Here is a 21,257-nt window from a genome sequence, read left to right as displayed (position 1 = left end):
TTTTTCTGAACTGATGTACCATCAGTTCTCTGTTTGTCTCTGCAAAGAATTTTCCTGCATTTGACTTTCTATTTCAGATGCAGTGCAACACACCTCTGCTGTGAAAGGATCTGTTGCTAATCTATTGGTGATGCTTATGGTGTCAACTGGTTCTCGTGTGTTGATGCGTTATACCGTTTAGCAGTGCTATATAATGTGCTATTGGGTTTAATTTTCTGAGAGGTGTTTTAAACCAAAGTTTTGGGTTTATCTACATCACTGGTTTTTTATGCATTTTGTACTATATAATTTGTTCATATATTGACATTTTTCTCATTAGTGTTTTTATTTTCAAAACTCCTTTTTCATTTATTTACTTACTGTGCATGTTGCACTCACAATGTAGATGCTGTATTTTACGATTCCTGTTTCAATCCTTCACCGAGCGAGATGGCTACTCCAGTCCTAATGTCCTGGAGTCACATTCAGGAGGATTGGAGTTTATTCCCCACTCGACTATCCTGACACGAGTTTTCCATGGTTCTCCCTTATCGCTAAAGTGAATGCTGGGACAGTTCCTTTTATTAGCTCAAAGCCGATTTCATGACCTATCTTCACCTTATCCTATTGTGTTTTGTTAATGTTTTATATGTGTATATTGTTTGTGTATGTTTCTGATATGTCTGATACTGTTGCACCAAAATGGTCTATGGACGAATAAATACATAAGTTCTCGAGAAAGGCGTTTCATAACATGGTTAATACATTATATTCCCCTCATATACCACTTATTTTTTGCAAGTATTCTTGGGGATACGGAGATCAACTGCCACTGCTGTTAATAACAGCAATTTATTTCACACAGTAAATCTTCTCGACATAGTAGCGCTCTTAATATTCGTTGAAACTGTTTGACAGATCTCTCATGTGCGGCGTGCTCGGAAAGAACGACTGTTTGCAGCGATATTGCTTCGATGAATCGCTGCTATTCTTAGCTCGTTTGTGGGGTTCTCTAAGGAGCATCGTGTAATACGGCCCTTAAACTTCCATCTCCTACTTTCGGGTCTGCATACATCTCACAGCTGCGCAAAATTCGGTTGCAGATGCTTACAATTTATCTGTGCAAATTTTAGGCTCTCCCGCAGATGTAATGGACGTAGATAGAGCGTGATGTATTAAATGGCCTTTATAGTTGCATACTATCCAGAAACTGTGAGCTCACTCTTTGAGCATTTATTGAACTCATGAGTTATTAGAGTCCTGATAGATTACCCAAGATTTGTATATCCAGTTATTCGTTGTTTGCCCAGATACGTTTATCCTCAAATCAACTATCGATACAGTTTTGTAGTTCCCCTCCGTTGTGGTTGTTTATAAATTCCTATTACTTGTCATTAATGCATGTTTTCTTGTTGGTTAGCTGGAAATGAAAGATTTAAGAGTCTGCATGTGTTTTAATTTTTCGTTGATAGTATTCCTTGGCGCAATTAATCAGCTTGGCAACACTGCATATACTGAACATGGGGAGTGAAGCGTTGGAGTAATGTCGGATATGTGTTGTCGTTAGATTCTGTTGTGTTCCTGACACTAGGGCCAGTTCGTTTTATTCTCCTTGGTGATATTTTTACGACATGGGAAGATCGAGAACACGAAGCAAATCACCGAAAAGGCGGCACAAAAGTAAACACTCTCGGAAAAGATCGAAGTCTCGTGACAGAAGCTCTCACAGCAAACACAGTGAAAAGACAAGGGAAAGGAGCAACAAATCAAGGTAACTTGTATTCTAGGCGTGTGTACTGTGCGATTACTAGAGAAATGCCAGAGACCTTTATATTATTTATCGTTGATTTTACTGATATGTTATAAATACAAAAGTTCTCCACGTTGTTGAAAACCGATGGCTGGACGAACAGCCATTCGCAATGTACAGTAACGCTCGTCTCACTAGCAGATTAAAATTTTGCCATTGTGCTGCGACATTAAAAAGAAGAATAGTTAATCACCGTTTTGTTTATGTAGAACTGACCAATACGCTTTTGAATCATCTCTCAGTTAAAAGGAAATGTAAACAAACTGTCTAATACGTGGACAGCACAAACGAATTTGGAGCAGTAACCCGTGCCGACTTTATTGCCGCGTATGAATTAATCTTCATACGAATTAGCAAGAGTATTGATAAGTCTTTATTTATTTATTCGCCCTTTGACTATTCGGTGCATCAGTGCAAGTCATGTTGGATACGTAACAGAAATAATATGTAAACATACGTACAGTAGTGCAGGAACTTTTATTGGTCTTATCAAATGTTTGACCATCACTTTAGCAACTTGAGAAATCAGGATGACCGGACAGGGTACCCTCGTCTTGAATGGGAGTCCACATTAACACTGCCATAGCCAACATGCTCAGTAAATGATTTGGACAGAAAACTCCACATACGTAGTCTACAAGGATCTTGCATCATGTGCAAGTAGTGGATTAGATGTACTTTTCATTCCAATGTATCCATAGTGAGGAGATCCCTAGAGTGTAGAAAATGTCAGAAAAAAAACAAGAATACACAGTAAATATTTACAATTAAGAGCAGATATGCTACTTTATCTTCCACAGATCCCAACTGAAATGTCCTTCATGGATGTGCAGTGCAATAAGTAAACAGTCTTGATCATATTTTTATTTAAAAGACAGTAAAGTCAGTAATACAACAAGAATACGAAATTTTGTTGTGTGCATCTGAAAATTACAAACATGCAAACACCTGTGAACACTACCTTTTTTATTGCAACTGGTTCCCTGTTTTGAGGAGAGATGTTGCACTGCATCTGAAGCAGGAAACCAACAACAGAAATAGTCTTGTGCAAAGACATACATAGGTAGTACACCTGATAATGGATTAAAAAATAGTGAACCAAGTTAAAAGAGGGTCTCGTAGTTCTGCAATTTAACATATTCTGTATATATATTGTTGAAACTCTTCTCCACAAAAACTGTTTTTAACTCTGCTCTAAATGCTGTATCCTTCTCCTGTGTATTATACAGATTGACACCAAGTGGCTCAAATGTCTGAGTGAGCTCTTGTAGAGCTGTGTCACACGATTCAGATAGCTCTTTTGTGTAATATAAAAATTTCATTTAATTGATTATTAGTTTCAGCCAAAAAAAAAAGCTTCATATTCTACAAGGGACAGGAAGTAAGCAGAGTAAGCCACTCTAGAATCTTCTGAAGCGCATACCTTTGTAATGATTCTCAGAGCAAAGCATGCCGAAGTGAAGTCTTTTGGAGAGTAGTTGTATGCTTTTTCAGTTTCTCGATCAACATGAGTAAGTAAAAGTTTTGTACACCAAAGTATTTCTTATTTATTTCTCCCTAGTACCAGATAGAGATATTGGTCTTGATTCATTTTTCCAAATTTAATGTAATTTTTTTTTTCCTCGTTAAGGAACAGTTTGTTGACTTAGAGCCATGAATTTGTGGACTTCAGGAATGATTAGTTGTTGTAGACAATGTGTCCTTAACATAGCTCACTATTAAAGAAAAATGTAATCTTATCTGCAATATCTGAGCACTGTATGTTTTTTATCTGACTTAGGATAGAAGGGGCCTAACGCACTGCCCTGTGACACACTTGCTTCAACTTTGCATCAGATTCTAATCTGATTTTGTGACTAGAATGAGCTCATTGGAGTTCCACAATCTGTGATGTATTTTGCAAATAAGCTACTTGCTTTCCATCTGTTTTAACCCCATTATTCCCAACTTATGTAAAAGAATTTCATGACTAATAGTACTGAAAGCTTGAAAAGGTTTAAATTAGCTTCTATGACACTGTTGTTTCCTAGGTTTCTTATTATATCATCTATGTAATCTGGTATTGCCGTTTTTTTGCTTCTAGCTGTTCGGAAGCATGTTGATTGCTAGTCAGGATCTTCTGCTCATTTAAGTACTTGTTGTCTTGTTTCACCAGTCTCAAATACTTTGGAGAATCTGATATGAGTGATATGGGTCAACAATTTTCAACTTTGTTTATTACCACTTATGAAGGAAGGTATCACGTTAAAAAAATTTTGTCAATGGGGTAACACTGTCCCAATGAATGATAAGATAGCGCCATGAGCCAAAGGTATTGTAGCTTCTGAATCAGCCTTTATAAGGTAACTGGTTATGTAATTTTGCAGGTTCCCCCCCTCCCCCATATATTGTTAGCAGCATTTGGAAGTGCGATTTCCTGCTCTTCATGTCCTTTCCCTATTTCACTTTTCACATTTACCCATGCGGATTTATATTTATTGCCAAACAGTTGTTATGATACTGTAACTTCTAAGCAGTTTTGTCTTAGCAATTACATGTCAATATATATTCTTATAAGTAATTACATATTTTATAAATTGGGGATCTTTCTATTTGAGAAAAGAGACCAATAAAAGTTTATTGGAGAATCCCCAGTTAACTGTATCTGTGGTGGTGCAAAAGTATTGATTATTTTAAAGAAGTCCCGTAAATATTTTAGTATCTCCAGGAATTGTCCCCACCAAAGAGAACAACTTTGACTTCTGGTTGTATTGTATCCATAAGCTTGGGGTGTAAAAAAGAGAAGTTGCAACTCCTTTTAATAATGTTATTTCTCACAGAACTCTGCTTTAATTTATAAATGGAAACATTTTTATGGCAAAGTCTTTGAGGTGTATGAGGTTTATAAAATTTGTAGTCCTGCCTCATTTGGGGATTCGTGAAAGCAATAGACACACAAGGTCCATAAGTTATACAACTTCTTTCCTTTCATTTATTGCTATTACTACTTGAAACATTTATACTTTTCTCTGTGGATATCATCTGAACCTTATTGTTTTTCAGAGCATGTGATAAGAGGACAAGGAAAAATTTTATTGGGTATTTCAATCTCATACAGTAGGTATCAATTTGCACCTTATTACCTATTTCAGTTGGTAATTTTCTTCGCAGTTGTTGTAAGTGAAGAAAGTTTTCATGAAACAAGAGGGTATTGAACTGAAGTTTGACATATTTTAGGTGTTACTTGCAGCCTTTGTTATCACTTCACTAACTCACAACCAGTCATCTTCCAGCTTAACCTTGAGCTTGGCCTATGAAACAGATCAGTATGCCTCAACAACTAAAATTTTGTATTCTCACTCAATGATTATGTTAAGTCACAGTCAAATGGTCACCTTTCAACCTAATATGGACTTAAGCTATGCTACAGATCAATCTGTCTGGCTATGGGTTGGATCAGTCTGTCCCAAAACCTACATTAAAAAAATAATATAATGTAAAACAAAAAGTTTTTGATATTTTCCTCTCTTTCTGTTTGTACACACATGACACATTGTCCAGACAGCAAAGGAAAATTAGGGGAATATATTCGTTTAGTCACAAAGTTTTGTGCAGTGGTAGGAGGATGGGATGCTGTGAACAATATAATAAAAATCCCCACTCATGATGTGTGAGCATGGGGAGGGATGGGTGTGGAGGTGTTTAAAGGTCAGTTTTTGGAGTTTTTATTGGACAACTCAAAAACTGCTGAATGTTTACCAGTAAAAAAATAATTAAGCTACATTATACTTCCTACAAAAAATGTCATCCTTTTTACTCTCTACAACTAATATTTTCCTTGTTGCTGGATATAGAAAAATCATGACTTACTAAAATGGTGTTTTAATTGTTTAAAATCAGTGTTTACTGTTAAATGAAGTGGGTTAAGAATAAATACCACATGCCTGTACAACATCTAAGCGCAGTAGCACTACATTAAGGGAAAAATTGTGTTCTGGTTGTGTAACAGGCAGGAGAACGAAGGCTATAAGCACAAGGGAAGGTACATTGACAGCTTGTGGTCATGCAGTTCCCTCCTGTATAGATCTGCTAACTGAAGAGCGAGCAGACGATTTCCCACACTTTTTACCCCGCCTAATGTCAAGAACCAACTACAGGCAATACCACAGAGTTACACCAACCCTTAGGAGTGTACCTTATAAATTTCTGGCAGACATAGCCGAGCATTTAGTTTTCACAGAGAGCTTTGAAACTGACTCATGTTTACTTAGTGGAGCTACTTTCAGTTTAGTTAATCAGTTGGTAAATATGGCACCTAGCTGCTGACTGTTGTTGACAACGTATTGTAAAACCATGTAATTGTGTTGTTGTCACTTGGTGAATTAACAAATGGCCAGAAAGTTAATGCACTTATCTCGCCATTAATTATGTTACTGGTAGACTGCATAAATTTCTTCCATTCAGGAACTGTTCGCAGTTGTAGAGTGGGCTGCACTGAGTGAAGCCATGTAACACACATCCACAGTATATCTTCCAAAGTGGTTGTGACTGTTGGATGGAGCAGGACTGATCATGTTCAAGTGCAGAGATATAGTTTACTGTACAGTTATGCATTTCTTGAATTCTGTTCCGTAATACCTAGGTGATAAAATTCTGTTGCAGAGGGAGACCATTTAAACTTCTTTCCCTCTTTAGATCTTGGGAGAGCCCCGGCTTGATACCCCTCATCCTGTGAAAAGTATTCCAGCCAGTGATAGTGGAGACAGTGAATTTAATATTGTCAAATCCATATTGGCAATATCACATTTTGGATAGATTTTTCAGTTTGGTAGGTAGTTGACAGGCCGTCTGGTGAACTTTTTTTACTTAATAGCTCACTACATTTGCCAGTAAGTACTCATTTCATAGTTAAAAATAACTCCACTGTATTAATGCACACTCAATGAAGTTATTTTGTCTGCTCAAATAAGAGAATTGGACAGTATATTCTGTGGAGATATAGTCTGTCCACAAAATGAAGAGGGAGTGGCACTCGTGGTGAGGGAAAGTGCCTCTCCTGAAAGAGCTCCACCACCCCTCACCCAGACGGAATACATTACCTAGGTGGACGCCCGAAATTGCCTTGGCCAGTAGAGATTAGAGGCGGGTCTCCAACGCCATGAGCGTCCATCAATGGAACACCTCATTACCTTTTAATGGCTCCGAACCCATGTCCACTACCTCATAAAACAACTGAAAGAAGAATGCTGATGGATGTGTGTTGCTACCATTGGACCTTCTACCCCTATGTCACTGATTTTTGTAGTGGCTGTCAATGATTTTGCTGCACCTTAGGGGTTTACAGTGTCACCCTCCCTAGAAGCTGATGGCTTCTGCATCTACTATTGCTCCTTAACTGTGGGAGTTGCTGAACTCTGACTGCAGGGTGCCATGCAAAATGTGAAGTCTTGGGCTCTCACCCATGGCTTCCAGGTTTGTTTCCTCCAAGATATATGTTGTACACTTCTGTCACTATCGTACTGTCCACCCAAACCAGAATTGGAGGGTGGCTTAGCATTGCGGATGCTGGACCCAATACACCATTGTGGGATCCAACTTGCGAGAGATGCCGTTTGAACCAGTCCTATGAACAGCCTACTCGTGGAGGGTGGTGTCTTACCCTTACAATTTAGGAGCCAGTAACTGCTACTAACTATACAAAACACTTTCGCTGTTCATCTTAGCATGTGAACTATGGTGTCCTTTTTCCTGCTACGGAGATCTACTTTCCACAACAGGCGAAGGGCTGGAATGACAATTGCCGTTCACGTGCTGAGTCTCCTCCCCCCCCCCCCTCCCCCTCCCCCAAGTCACACCATATTAGCGAAAAATCGTGTGTACCCCATTCTTGGATCTGCATAGATCTCTCCTTTGGATCAAAAGACTCAGTAGAACCTATGGTGTTTTCCCCACCTATTTCTGGACAGCTTTGACACATTTCTGGTCTCAGGCGTGCTATACACTGACAGCGCTATGATTGGTGGATGAACCAGTTTTGTGTACAAGATGCAGTGAACTACGCTCCCTGTTGAATGGATGCAAGCCAATTTTGTTCTTGGACTGTCGAGTCGTTCTTATTCGGCAGTGACTCCTCAATTAGTCTTCAGTCTGATTTGTTGTACTTATTCAGGATCTCCTTCATGATCTCCACCATGCTGGATGGTCTGTAGTTAATTGTATTGACTCTTGGTCACCTTGGGATCCCAGGGAATGAACATGATAACTGAAAATTCCTGGCAGATTAAAACTGTATGCCCGACCGAGACTCGAACTCGGGACCATTGCCTTTCGCGGGCAAGTGCTCTACCATCTGAGCTAACGAAGCACGACTCACGCCCGGTACTCACAGCTTTACTTCTACCAGTATCTCGTCTCCTACCTTCCAAACTTTACAAGATACTGGCAGAAGTAGAGCTGTGAGTATCGGGCGTGAGTCTTGCTTCGGTAGCTCAGTTGGTCAGAGCACTTGCCCACGAAAGGCAATGGTCCCGAGTTCGAGTGTTGGTTGGGCACACAGTTGTAATCTGCCAGGAAGTTTCATATCAGCGCACTCTCCGCTGCAGAGTGAAAATCTCATTCTGGAAACATGATAACTGGTTGGCCAAGTTGGCTACTTGGGTCCAAACTTTGGAAATGGGGTACTGGAACCGGACCTTTACTTGGCTGTACACCAACAATTGTTGGAGCCCTGGGATGCAGATGGGAGTGTCCTGGTTTCTCCAAGTAAACTGTGAATCATAAAAGAGCACAGTACCCTGTGACAGACTTCACTTCATGCTTCTAGCAGGGAATCTGCTGTCCTCTGTCGGCTTTGCATTGGCCACACTGGCTGATCCATGCCCACATCATCCAACATGGGGATCCATCCCACTGTCAATGTGGTGCCCGTCTCAAGATGACCTATACCCTTCGGGACTGCCGTAATTTGGCCACCTTTCTGTGAAACCTTAAACTTGCAGACATGCTCTTCTACTGCTAGCAGATACCGCTGTAGCATTTGATTTGGTTTTATGTTTTATCTGTGAAAGTGGTTTTTACTTCTCTCCATGATGTAGGGCACCTTAGCCTCATTGGCCGCTTGAGGGATTGTAGAGGTGATCCGTCATCTGCTCTGACTCAAGGGTCCCATTGGCTACCCTTGCAAGGTGGTCTGGTCTGGCTCCTGCCCTTTCCACCTTTTTAATTCAGTTTATTCGTTTACATCTGTCATTGGTTGACAGACTCACTGTTATTATCTTCTTTCCAGAGATTTTATCTTTTCCATTTAGCTAGTTTCTTGTGGCAACATAGGGTGTAGAAGCACTGGTCGGATGCAAAGGGTGTGTTTCCGGCTGCATAACATGTCTCGGGGGCCTCCAGTAGCTTTTGGAGTGGGACAGCTCTCCCGTCATCACCCTTTCACCCCCTCTCACTTCTGTTAGCTCATGTCGCATGGTTTTCTTGATTCTCATATACAATCGAGTCCATTGGGATTTGTCTTTTGTCCTCTGGGGACTGTTCCTGGCTTGACTTATAGGATTAAGGAACAGATGAACTCATAGTTTGGGCCTTTTAACCCCATCAATCCATCCGTTATTCCATGGAAGTTTGCTGTACACAATGACTAAGAATCAATGTCCCCCCTAGCAGTGTAGACTAGTGTGCAGAGATTAGCATAGATTCCATCCTATGCATTTTTTGCTTTAATATTATTAATTATTAATACCTGTATTCCGTGCAGCATTAACACACGTGATGGAATATAAATACCTCCAGGACATGTCTGCTCATGGCACCACCAACATAATGCATGCTGCAGAGGGTTGACATAACTTCCTGAAACAAGTTGTAGTAGCCTCTTGTGACATAGTTTTGTAGATAGAGTTGGAAACCACCTGCTTGCTCTTCAGTTTGCAGACTTATGAAATAGGAAATTACATGACCACAATGCTGCATCCTACCTTACCTAATGCTTGTACGCCTACCTTCCACATCTGGTCCCTCCACCATGTCACATCTCCTAGAACACAAGTTATCCCTAATCCACTGAGATGTGGTACACACTTTTAATGTTTGTTCGTAACCCACTTCATTTAACCTTAAACACTAATTCTACACCATTAAAAACTATTTTTACTAATGTGGGGACATTTCCATCCACTGCAACAAGGAAAGTGGCAAAGAAAAAGAGAATAGGGCGTTTTTTGTTAGAAATATAACAGAATTTGCTTATGTAATGGAAAACAGTTTTGAATAATTCGAGAAAAACATTAAAAAGTGACCTTTAAATGACGAATCCCACCCTCAAGTCAGTGGTGGAGATTTTTGTTGTTGTTCATAACATTCCCTCCTTCCACTGTACAAAAATTTTGTGGCTACATGAATATTTTTCCGTATTTGACCATTTGTGGTGATTTGACTGGACTAACAAAATAGTTTCATTGCTAGTCAATGCCAGTGTCTGGTATTGGTAGATTCAGTTGACATCATTGTAGTTAAATACTTGTAGGATATTTTATCTAAGATTTTCCATTAGCTTATACAGCTATTGTTAACATTTATTTGCTCAGAATTCTTTTTTTGTGGTAGTGTTATAGCGTTAACTTTTCTTTCAGGTTTCCAGGGTAATATGTTGTTATGTAACATACAAAAGACACACTTTCTTTTTTGAGCATAACAAGTTTGCTCATCTTCTTAATTCCATGACATTTTAAATTGTTTCAAAGTGGTCTGTGTGCCTGTCAGCTGCTTTCACACTTCTACAGTTCTACCAATAAAGAATTCCTCTTATGCAGGAATCATCTTTCCCATCGTTCAAGTAGTGATCAAGTAAACGTCAGCAAATGCTAGTGCACCTCATGACCACCATACACCCACAAGTGTGGGGAAAAGCAATGAACTACAGTGGAATTGCCCCCACTGCTCTTTCAGTGTCTTAGTCTGTTACACTAATCAGTAACACCGTACTCACATTTTATGTCACTATTACAAAGCTGAGGCATCACATAGAAAGATATTAGGTACCATCCGAAAAAAAAATATATATATATATCAGAAAAGTTACATTTTGTAATAATTAGCTATTTTTATTTGTGCTTGCCGTTAAGTTTCATATCCTGTGTAAAAACTGTTTATGTTGGGCACAGTTTTTTATACTCCTAGGAAACAGTATCGGTTTTCAAAGTTTGATGGATGTAGGAGAACTTTATGTTAATGATCATGTGGGAAAACCACAGAATGTCAAAAAGATTGAAGATACTTTAGGAACCCCAGCAACAAAACCTGTTCGTTTCATCAAGATTCTCATTTAGAGTGAAAAACATTGAATGCAGATGGACATCACCTTGAACAACATTCGAAAAATCCTCATTGAGTCTTAAAAAAATGCAAGGGTGTACATGCTTTTATTATTGCTGTTATAATGATTCATTTAATATGTTGTTGTTGTGGTCTTCTTTCCAAAGACTAGTTCGATGCAGCTCTCCATGCTACTCTGACCTGTGTGAGTCTCTTCATCTCCGAATAACTACTGGAACCTACATCCTTCTGATTCTGCTTACTGTATACATGTCTTGGTCTCCCTCTATGATTTTTACGTGCCACACTTTCCTCAAGTACTAAATTGGTTATTCCTTGATGTCTCAGAATGTGTCCTATCAGCTGACTACTTCTTTTGATCAAGTTGTGCCTCAAATTTCTTGTCTCCCCAATTATATTCAGTACTTCATATCCTCTATACTGCAGCAATCATCAGTCATTTTGCTGCCAAAATAGCAAAACTCATCTACTTCTTTAAGTGTCTCATTTCCTAATCTGTGTTCCTTAGCATCACCCAGTTTAATTAGGCTGCATTCCATTATCCATGTTTCCCATTTGTTGACATTCATTTTATATCCTCCTTTCAAAACACTGTCCGTTTCGTTCAACTGCTCTTCCAAGTACTTTACTGTCTGACAGAATTACAATGTTATCGGCAAACCTCTACGTTTTTATGTCTTCTCCATGGATTTTAATTCCTACTCCAAATTTTTCTTTGGTTTTCTATATTGCTTGCTTGATGTACATATTGAATAACAGGAGGGATAGGCTACATTCTGAACCACTGTTTTCCTTTCATATCCCCTGACTCTTATTACAGCCATCTGGTTTCTGTTCAAGTTGTAGGTAGCCTTCCGCTCCCTGTATTTTACCTCTGCTGTACCAGTATTTCAAAGAGAGTATTCAAGTCAATATTGTCAAAAGCTTTCTCTAAAGTCTACAACAAATGCTGTAAGGGTAGGTTTGCCTGTCCTTAACCCAACTTCTAAGATACATTGTAGGGTCAGTATTGCCTCATGTGTTCATGCATTTCTCTGTAATCCAAAGTGATCTTCTCCGATGTAGGCTTCTACCAGTTTTTCCATTCTTCTGTTAAGAATTTGTGTTAGTCTCTTGCAACTATAACCACTATGACTTACTAATTTTACACCTGTCAGCAGCTGCTTTCTTTGAAATTGGAAGTACCACATTCTGCTTGAAGCCTGAGGGTATTTCTCCTGTCTCATACATCTTACATACAAGGAGGAAATGTTTTGTCATGGCTAGCTCTCCCAGCACTATTGCACTTACTGTAAATTTCATTTTTTTATATGTTTGTATTCCCTTTCGCCTACTTCATTTGCTACATTTTTAAATTTCTGCCTTTCATCAGTTTAATATATGAAAATTAAAACTGAGTCCGACCATTTTTCTGTAACTTTTCTTAGCACAATTGTTCAAATTGAGCTACAGTTATAGGCTTGGGAGTGGAAGTAAAAGAACAAGGTAGTGTGCATATGTAATTGTTTTCTGTCTGTTTAATCACCCCCTGTACTCAATTTGGTACTGAATTTCAAAGAATTATGAGAAGATTTTATGTGCATCATGCAGAATGGCATTATGGGGTTTCTGGGTTCCTGAGAGAGAGAGAGAGAGAGAGAGAGAGAATATATCGTGAAATAGATTTGCTGTTATTTCCCAGAAGGCTTCAGGCAACGATTCTAAGCAAAAACCCCATTCTCTGCATAGTTATTAATTTTGTTTTTCTCTGTAATTTGTGTTATGCATCACATTGCATATTTCCTAAAGATAGAAGCACATTATCTTCATTGATCATAATTAAGCACCAATTTTATGTTTTCATTAACTTATCTTTCATGATGATTACTGTATAAGAGGGGGAAAATTTTGGCTTCATAGGCCTACACAATGCAGTTACAATGTGAAAAAGTAATAACATCAAATAGTTCTCAGTGAAAGCAGTTAATCAGGGTTTGAACCATTGTGTGTAATGTATTAAAATTATATAATTAGAATGTACTGGCAATAAAGAGTCTTCGTCAAGTCAAAACCCTCAAGAGAATGTGTAAATCACACTTTTAAGTCAAACAAGACATCACCTCCCTGCAAATCATCTGAGAGCTAGTCTAAAAAGACACTACTTTGAAGATACAGTATCAGATCTAATTGCATCTACATCCACATGATTACTTAACAGTTCAAACTTAAGTGCTGGGCAGAGGATTCTTAGTACACCTCTCAGAATATTTCTCTAGCTTTTCAATCTTGAATAGCAAGTGGTAACAATGAACACCTAAGTTTTTCCAGGCAAACTCTGATTTCTCATATTCTATCTTGGTGGTAATTTATTGCTGTGTAGGTGGGAGTCAGCAAAATGTTTAGCATTTGAAGGAAAACTTGGTAATTCAAATTACATGGGAAATAAAGAGCATACCAAGTGCAGTGACTAACTCTTTAAGCTGTTAACTGAGTGACCAATCTTTTTCTGCCAAGCAGTGATCATTGGCTGAACTCGAGAGGTTTAAATTATAATGTTACTGCACACTACCATACATTGTGTTCACGTGCACATTTCAACACTTAGTTGGCTTCTACACTGTTTTTTTCTTCTTCCCTGTAGAGTAAATAGGCTGAAATATGGAGAGTTCTGGCAGATTGTAAATTGATCAAGTTACCTTCCATTACGGATGTGGGTGCACTCAGTGACTGTGATGTGATTTATAAATTACAGAGCGCAGCATTCGGTCATCTTCTTTTTCTTTCTTTAATTTTTTTTTTCAGGTTTTATTTGGCACATTCATATTACTCAAAGAACTGTGACTGTTGCCCGAACAACAGGGAACTGACATGCGTTGAGACTAGAAAATAGTGCATTGACAATGGTTGGATTTGCCAAATAAAACCTGCATATAGGACGACTGATTGCTGTGCTCTGTAATTTATAAAAGAATGTAAATTATTTAGGGGTGAAGGTAACAACTCACTGAATAGTAGAAACATTAAAGTATCAACATGATTGTCAAAATGCACAAGACTGAAACCCCCCCTTCCCCTGCAGGTCCAGGGGTTAGGATAGGCCTATAGTATTCCTGCCTGTTGTAAGAAGCAACTAAAAGGAGTCTCACATTTTTCAGCCTTTATGTGATGGTCCCCTGTAGGGTTTGACCTCCATACTTCCAAATTTTTCCGAAGAGCAAACCAATTGGGGAAGGGTGTCTTACATGGTGCATCATGTCAGTCATGCATTGAGATCTTTAACCTGCTTTCTCGTCGCATTGCAGTCCCGCTCACTCTCCGTCTCTTGGGCAAGGATACATTCCTGGGTGCAGTTTCCGCCATCCACTATGCTGTGTTGCTTTCTGTGCCGACAACGACCATAGACTTCTTTGCACCTGATACCAGCATGGTAACCAGTCTGTTGTGGTGGGGTCGCCATGCACCCTGTTGGTTGTAGCCCCCCTGACAACACAGGGACCACTCTGCTGATGCCTGCATCATTAACTCCCCACGTATGCTAAGAAGTAGATGCCTGTATCCCTTAGGCATCGGGACTCCCGGCAATGGCCATCCTACCAGGTGGCCCTTGCTGCAGCTGGTTGGCGCCCATGGGGAATGCCCTTGGTTAGAGTGGGTGGCATCAGGGCGGATGACATGCAGTGAAGTGCGGCACATCTCTTGCTGGTGGCCAGCCGCCAGCAGTCTCTAAGCATTCCAGGGCTCAATTTAATGCAAGCACGTATGACCCCAAATAGTTTCCCTCTCTGGCCACACCATGAGTGGAACGAAAGGCTAAGAATGGCAGCGAAGCTTATTTGCCCCACTACCTAGTATGTATGAGAGTTGATGGGGAATCCTATATGTCCATGATGCCTCAGGTCTTTGTGGAGCATTTAGAGGATAAGTTTTGGGAGGTGGAGGGCTTGTCCAAAATGCTCTCTGGGTCAGTTTTTATCAAAACAGCATCCTCTGCCCAGTCACGGGCATTACTCGCTTGTGACAAGTTGTGGGATGTTTCATCACGCCCCATAAGAGTTTAAATATGGTACAGGGTATTATATTCCACAGGGACCTTCTTTTGCAGTCTGATAACGAACTCCGAGCCAGTCTAGAGCGGTTTCGTCCAGTTTGTCCACTGGGATCCATAGATAATCAGGTTGCCACCGATGTCTTCATCTTGGCCTTTGAGGGTGACACATTACCTGGTAAGGTAATGTGATGTTCTACTGCTGTGATGTCAAGCCCTATAATCCCTCCCCTGATGCGATGCATTAAGTGCTAGAAGTTTGCCATATGTCTTCCCACTCTACTTCCAGCCTTACATGTCAAGATTGCAGACGCCCATCACATCCCAATACTCCATGTGCTGCGCCTCCCATCTGTGTCAACTGTGGAGAACATCGTTCACCTTGCTCACCAGACTGCAGGATTTTACAGAAAGAGTGGAAAATCATGGAATATAAGACCCTGGACCGACTGACCTACACTGAGGCTAAGAGGAAATATGAATGTCTCCATCTTGTGCAAATGACTTCCTCTTATGCCACTGCTACGACAACAGTTTCCTATCAGTTCAGCGAATTCGTCGGCTCCCCTAGCTACAAGACTACACCTGCCCCCTTGACCATGGGGGCCACTACCCTTCCTGTTGCTCCTGCAAGACCCCCCCCCCCCCCCCCCTGCTCCACACTCACCCACCTACCCATCAGGGATGTCCGTCCCCATTTCTAAGCTGGAAGGGGTCCCTTGGGTTCCTCCCTTCCCAGGTTTCCACTAGTGGGAAGGATGATGCCCACCAGTGGTGTAAGTAACCACAAGCAGCTGGTTGTGGGGCTTCACAATCCTCCTCAGTCCCAGAGACTGAAGCAGTTAAGCCCTTCCAGCCAGTGAAACCCAAGGAGCAGCGAGAAAAGTCCAAGAATAAGGCCTCTAAGACCAAGGAACTTGTGGTGGTGCCCACACCACCGCAACCTACAAGCTCTGCGTCTGAGGGTGGGGTGGAGATTCTGGTGTCCACTGAAGACCTAGATCTCGCCGGACCCTTGGACACCATGGATGTCGATTGAATGGGTACTCAATCGGTGGCGCAGACAATGTCATCCTCCAGTGGAATTGCAGCGGTTTTTTCCACAACCTTGCTGAGCTCCGACAACTTCTCAGCCTTCACCCTATATTCTGCATTGCTCTCCAGGAAACTTGGTTTCCGATGATGCGAACCCCCACCCTCTGTGGCTGTTGGGGTTATTATAAGAATCGGGCAGTTCATGAGGGGGTATCTGGTGGAGTCTTTGTCTACATCCTTAACTCTCTTTACAGCGAGTGTGTCAGTCTTCAGACACGTTTAGAGGCTGTCGCTCAAACGCCTCTTGATGAACTGCCAGTGACACCTCCCTCGACTTTTCAACTGTATCTGGGTTGAGGGGAAGTTCCCCTCTCAATGGCGGGAAAGCATTATCATCCCAGTAATGAAGCTGGTAAGAACCCCCTGGAGATGGACAGCTAATGCCCCATTAGCCTCACCAATGTTCTGTGCAAGTTGTTCGAATGCATGGTGAGTCCATAAGGGCCGCACTGCCACCAATAATCTTGTCTGCCTCGAATCTGCCATCCGCACAGCATTTGCCCGCTGTCAGCGTCTGGTTGCCATCTTTTTTGACATGCGGAAGGCATACAATACAATGTGGCGACGTCACATCCTCACCATACTTCATGGGTGGTGTCTTATGGACCTGCTCCCACTTTTTATTCAAAATATTCTCTTGCTTCGTTCCTCCAGTGTGCAAATGGGTTTCTCCTGAGTCCAGGAGAATGGGGTCCAGCAAGGCTCTGTCTTGAGTGTCTGCCTCTTTTTAGTTGCTATCAACGGGCTAGCTGCAGCTGTGGGAATGTTCATATCAGCTTCTTTGTATGCTTATGAGTTTTGCCTGTACTATAGCTCCACTGGCATTGCGGTTGCTGAAAGGCAGCTACAGGGCGCTATCCGCAGTGCTCGGTCTTGGGCTGTCATGCACGGCTTCCAGTTCTCGGCTCCCAAGACTTGTCATGCATTTCTGCCAGTGTCACATTGTTTACCCTGAGCCATGGCTTTATCTTGACGGCGAACCTCTTGTCGTGGTGGAGACGCATTGGTTGTTGGGCTTGCTTTTTGATGCCTGGTTGTCCTGGCTCCCTCATATTCGGCAGCATAAACAGATGTTTTGGCGGCATCTTAATGTTCTTCGTTGCTGGAGTCAAACCAGCTGGGGTGCCAATCGGTTTACCCTTCTAATAGTGTATCAGGAGTTGATTCAGTGCCTTCTCGATTATGGGAGTCTGGCTTATGGTTTGGCATTGCCTTCCGCGTTGCAGTTGCTTGACTCTATGCTTCACTGTGGGATCCGACTCACCACCGGAGCTTGCCGCACATGCCCTGTAAACAGCCTACTTCTGAAGGCTGGTGTCGCTCCATTGCAGATCTGGTGCCAGTGACTATTGGCCCCTTATGCTGCATGTGTTTGTAGCTTGCCCGGGCATCCAAATTACTGTCTCCTGTTCCCCAACTCGGTCATCTATCTTCCAGAACGGCGGCCCTGGTCAGGGTGTATGATCCTGGTTCGTGTCCAGGCTCTTCTCTCTGGGCTAGAGTTTTTCCCTCTCCCACCTCTTTTTCTGGGCCCATATACATATACCCCGTGGTGTGTGCCCTGGCCATGCCTTCGGCTGGATTTGGCACAGGGCCCAAAGGACTCAATCCCTCCTGAGGCCCTCTGCTGCCACTTTCTTTCCATCCTTGCCGTGTTTCATGGCTCTGACATGGTCTGTATTAACAGTTCGATGGTTGCTGGTAGAGTTGGTTATGCTCTTACTCTTTGGGATCATTCTGAACAACGCTCATTGCTGGCTGGCTGCAGTGTTTTCACTGCTGAGCTGGTCGACATCTCTCGCGCCCTAGATTATATCTGCTACTGGTCAGGTGAGTCCTTCATTATCTGTAGAAACTCCCAGGGCGATTTACGAGCTATTGACCAGTGTTTTCCTCGCCTATGCAGGAGTCCGTCCGTACTCTTGCTCATTGCGGCCACTCCGTGGTTTTTATGTGGACCCTGGGTCATGTTGGCATCCCGGGTAATGAATGTGTTGACACGCTGGCCTAACAGGCTGTAGGTGCACCGGCTATGGAGACTGGCCTTTCGGAATGTGATCTCCATTCAGTTTTGTGGCAGAAGGTTGTTGGTACCTGGGGTGATGAATAGTGCACCTTGTCTTCACCCAACAAACTTCGGATTGTCAAGGAGACTCCGGTGTGTGGCACTCCTCCTTGCAGGCCTCTCGGAAGGACTCTGTTGTACTCTGCCGACTGCGCATTGGCCACACCTGGATGACGCATGGTAATTTATTGCGCTGCAAGGACCCACCTCTCTGTCACTGTAATTCAGCATTGACAGTAGTCCACATTTTGTTGGACTGTCCGTTTTTAACTCCGCTCAGGCAGACGTTTGCACTGCCTGATACACTCCCTGCACTTTTATCGTATGACTCTGCCATGGCAGGCTTAGTTTTGAGTTTTATTCGTGCAGGGGGCTTTTATCGCTCGATCTGAGTGTTTCTCTCTTTTTTTTTTGTGTTGAGACTGGCCTTTGGCCTACGGTTTTAGTTTGGGCATTTTAGTGTGTCTCTTGGCGGTTGGCTTTTCCTTTTTTTGTTTCCATGGTCAGCCAATCACTGTAACACTCAGTGTGTTTTTAATTCCTATTTACTGGTCATTGTCTATGTCTTTCTTGTTCTGCGTCATCCCTTGTCATCACCGTTGCTTGTTTTTGTTCCTTGTGGGAGTTTCATTGTCATGGAAAAAGCGACCAATGGCCTTTGTAGTCTGGTCCCTTCAACCAACCAACCCCCCCCCCCCCCCTCCTCTCCTCTCCTTCTCCTATATGGCTTACGTTGTGTTGGCTGAATGCTGTTCTGCAGGCAGACTGGGTGAGGGGGTACATTGGGTTGAGTAGATGAGGGGAGATGTGAGGCAGGAGGATGAGTTTGGGAAGGGTGGCTGATGGCTTGGAGAGGCAGCAGGTATATGGGGTGGGAATGTTGGAGGGTGAAGCAGTAGATGCATGAGTAGAAACATGACACACACATGATAATGATTTGGAGGATGGGGTTGGGAGGGCCTAACAAAACAGAGGACGTGGAGACATTGAGGGTCGGGGAGAAGCAAAGTTGGGGGTCCTGTGGCAGGGTGGAGGTGGCTCTGAGACCGGAGGTTAGCAGAGACTGAGGTCAAGAGTTTTACAGGAATTAAAGACGTGTTGCACCCACACCCTCTTTCATACAGACTCCCATTCTCTCCTGGGAACCCGCTCCCCGGCGTCTCTCAGGCCAGAAGACTGTTACCACCACGTGGCCACGATGCGCACCATCTGTGGTCCCCAAGGTTGTCTGCTCTCTTACTGTTCCCGATCTTGCAGACGCCTCTGTGTCCTGCCCTCCTCCATCTCAGAAAGAGAAGAAAAAGAAATATAAATCCCAAGACAGGGTGTCCCCGGTGGTGCCAACTCCCTTCTTGCAACCTGAATCAGACATCTTATTTATGGTTGTCACCCCATTCTTGTCGGTGACAACTACTGACAAAGTGACGTGACGTTGTTCTCAGCGCCTTCATGCCTACCTTGGACTGACGTCACGCAATCATCCAGTGTAACTGCAACGGCTACTATCGTCACCTATCAGAAATGCAATGTCTTGTCTCTTCTTATTCTGTGTTCTGTCTTGTTCTTCAAGAAACACATTTCTGTGACAACCACTCCCCCACTTTATGTGGTTATTGGGCATTCTGTTAGAACCGTGCTTGCTCTGGGATAGCATCTTGTGGGGTCTGCACTTTGATTCGCTTCGATGTCTTGGTGACTCGATCCCCCTACGTCCCCCTACATACCACCTTGGAAGTGATAGCGGTTAGAGTGCAAACGACTGCAGCAATCGCCATTTGCAATGTCTACCTCCCTCCAGGTAGACCACTTGCTTATACACTATCTACCTTAATGCAGCACCTCTTGCCCCCATTTCTCCTCCTTGGGAATTTCGATGCCCACCATACACTGTGGGGGTGTGTCACATCAACGGGTCGGGTATCCTAATTGAGCAACTTATCACAGACTTTGATTTGTGTCTCCTCAATGATGGTTCCCCTACCCACTTCAGTGCCACTCATGGCTCCTTCTCTGCTATCGATCTTGCGATCTCGTCCCCTGCCCTCGTTGTTTTCCTACATTGCTCATCCCATGATGATCTTTGTGACATTGACCACTTCCCAGTGACACTATCATTACCCTGCTGCCGCCTGGCAGACAGGCCCCCACGTTGGGCATTTGGCCGGGCCAATTGGCCTTTATACATGTCTGCTGTTCGCTTTGACACCTCTCTCTCAAATTCCATTGATGTTGTCGTGTAAGGCATCTCTGCTGCTCTTCTTGATGCTTCTGCCACTGCTGTCCCCCTATCCATAGGGCTCCCTCGTCATCGGCTGGTAGCGTGGGGGAGCAAGGATGTCTCATTCGCTATCCAGGACCGCCAACGGGCGCTGCAGTGATTTAAGTGACGCTGCTCACAGACCATCCTCCTCACTTTCAAGCATCTTCATGCTAAGGCTCGTTACATTATCAAGCGGAATAAGAAGGAATGCTGGGAGCACTGTTTTTCCTCTCTGGAGACATATACCTCTTTATGACAGGTTTGGTCGAAGGTCCGTTGCGTTCTGGGCTGCCAGAAACAGTCAACTGTCCAGGGTCAGAACATTCAAGGAGCTTTGTGCACTGATCCATTGGTCCTTGCAGAACACTTTGTGACACACTTTGTGATGGCATAGTCGGCCGCTTCTTACCCTCCTGTCTTTCTCCAGCAGAAATGTAGAGTTGAACAAGCCCCCCTCCATTTCATCCCACACCATGTTGAGCCCTAAAATGCTCCTTTCACTGAATGGGCATTGGTGCGGGCCCTTGTCTCTTCAAGAGACACAGCCACAGGGCCAGACTCCAGTCACAATCAGATGATTCAACACTTGGACATTCCCCAGAGGCAACATCTCCTCAGGGTCTTCAGTCACATCTGGCTCATGGGTGCTTTTTTGTCACAATGGTGAGACAGTATAGTTATCCCCATCCTTAAGCCCAGGAAAATCCCA

General features: G+C 42.7%; 1 protein-coding gene across 1 annotated transcript in view; it reads left to right on the top strand.

Moving 5' to 3' along the window:
- Positions 1-972: 972 nt before the first annotated feature.
- Positions 973-21,257, top strand: part of LOC126335376 (UPF0430 protein CG31712) — a 98,687-nt gene continuing 78,402 nt past the window's right edge. Inside the window, exon 1 of the mRNA XM_049998591.1 lies at positions 973-1,750. Coding sequence (XP_049854548.1) covers positions 1,611-1,750 — 140 coding nt within the window. The 5' untranslated portion in view covers positions 973-1,610. The remainder of the gene's footprint in view (positions 1,751-21,257) is intronic.

The sequence above is a fragment of the Schistocerca gregaria genome, chromosome 2 (genome assembly GCF_023897955.1).
Source record: "Schistocerca gregaria isolate iqSchGreg1 chromosome 2, iqSchGreg1.2, whole genome shotgun sequence".
Classification (NCBI taxonomy): domain Eukaryota; kingdom Metazoa; phylum Arthropoda; class Insecta; order Orthoptera; family Acrididae; genus Schistocerca; species Schistocerca gregaria.
Note: the sequence above shows the minus strand (reverse complement) of the source record. Positions and strands in the feature narration are given on the sequence as shown.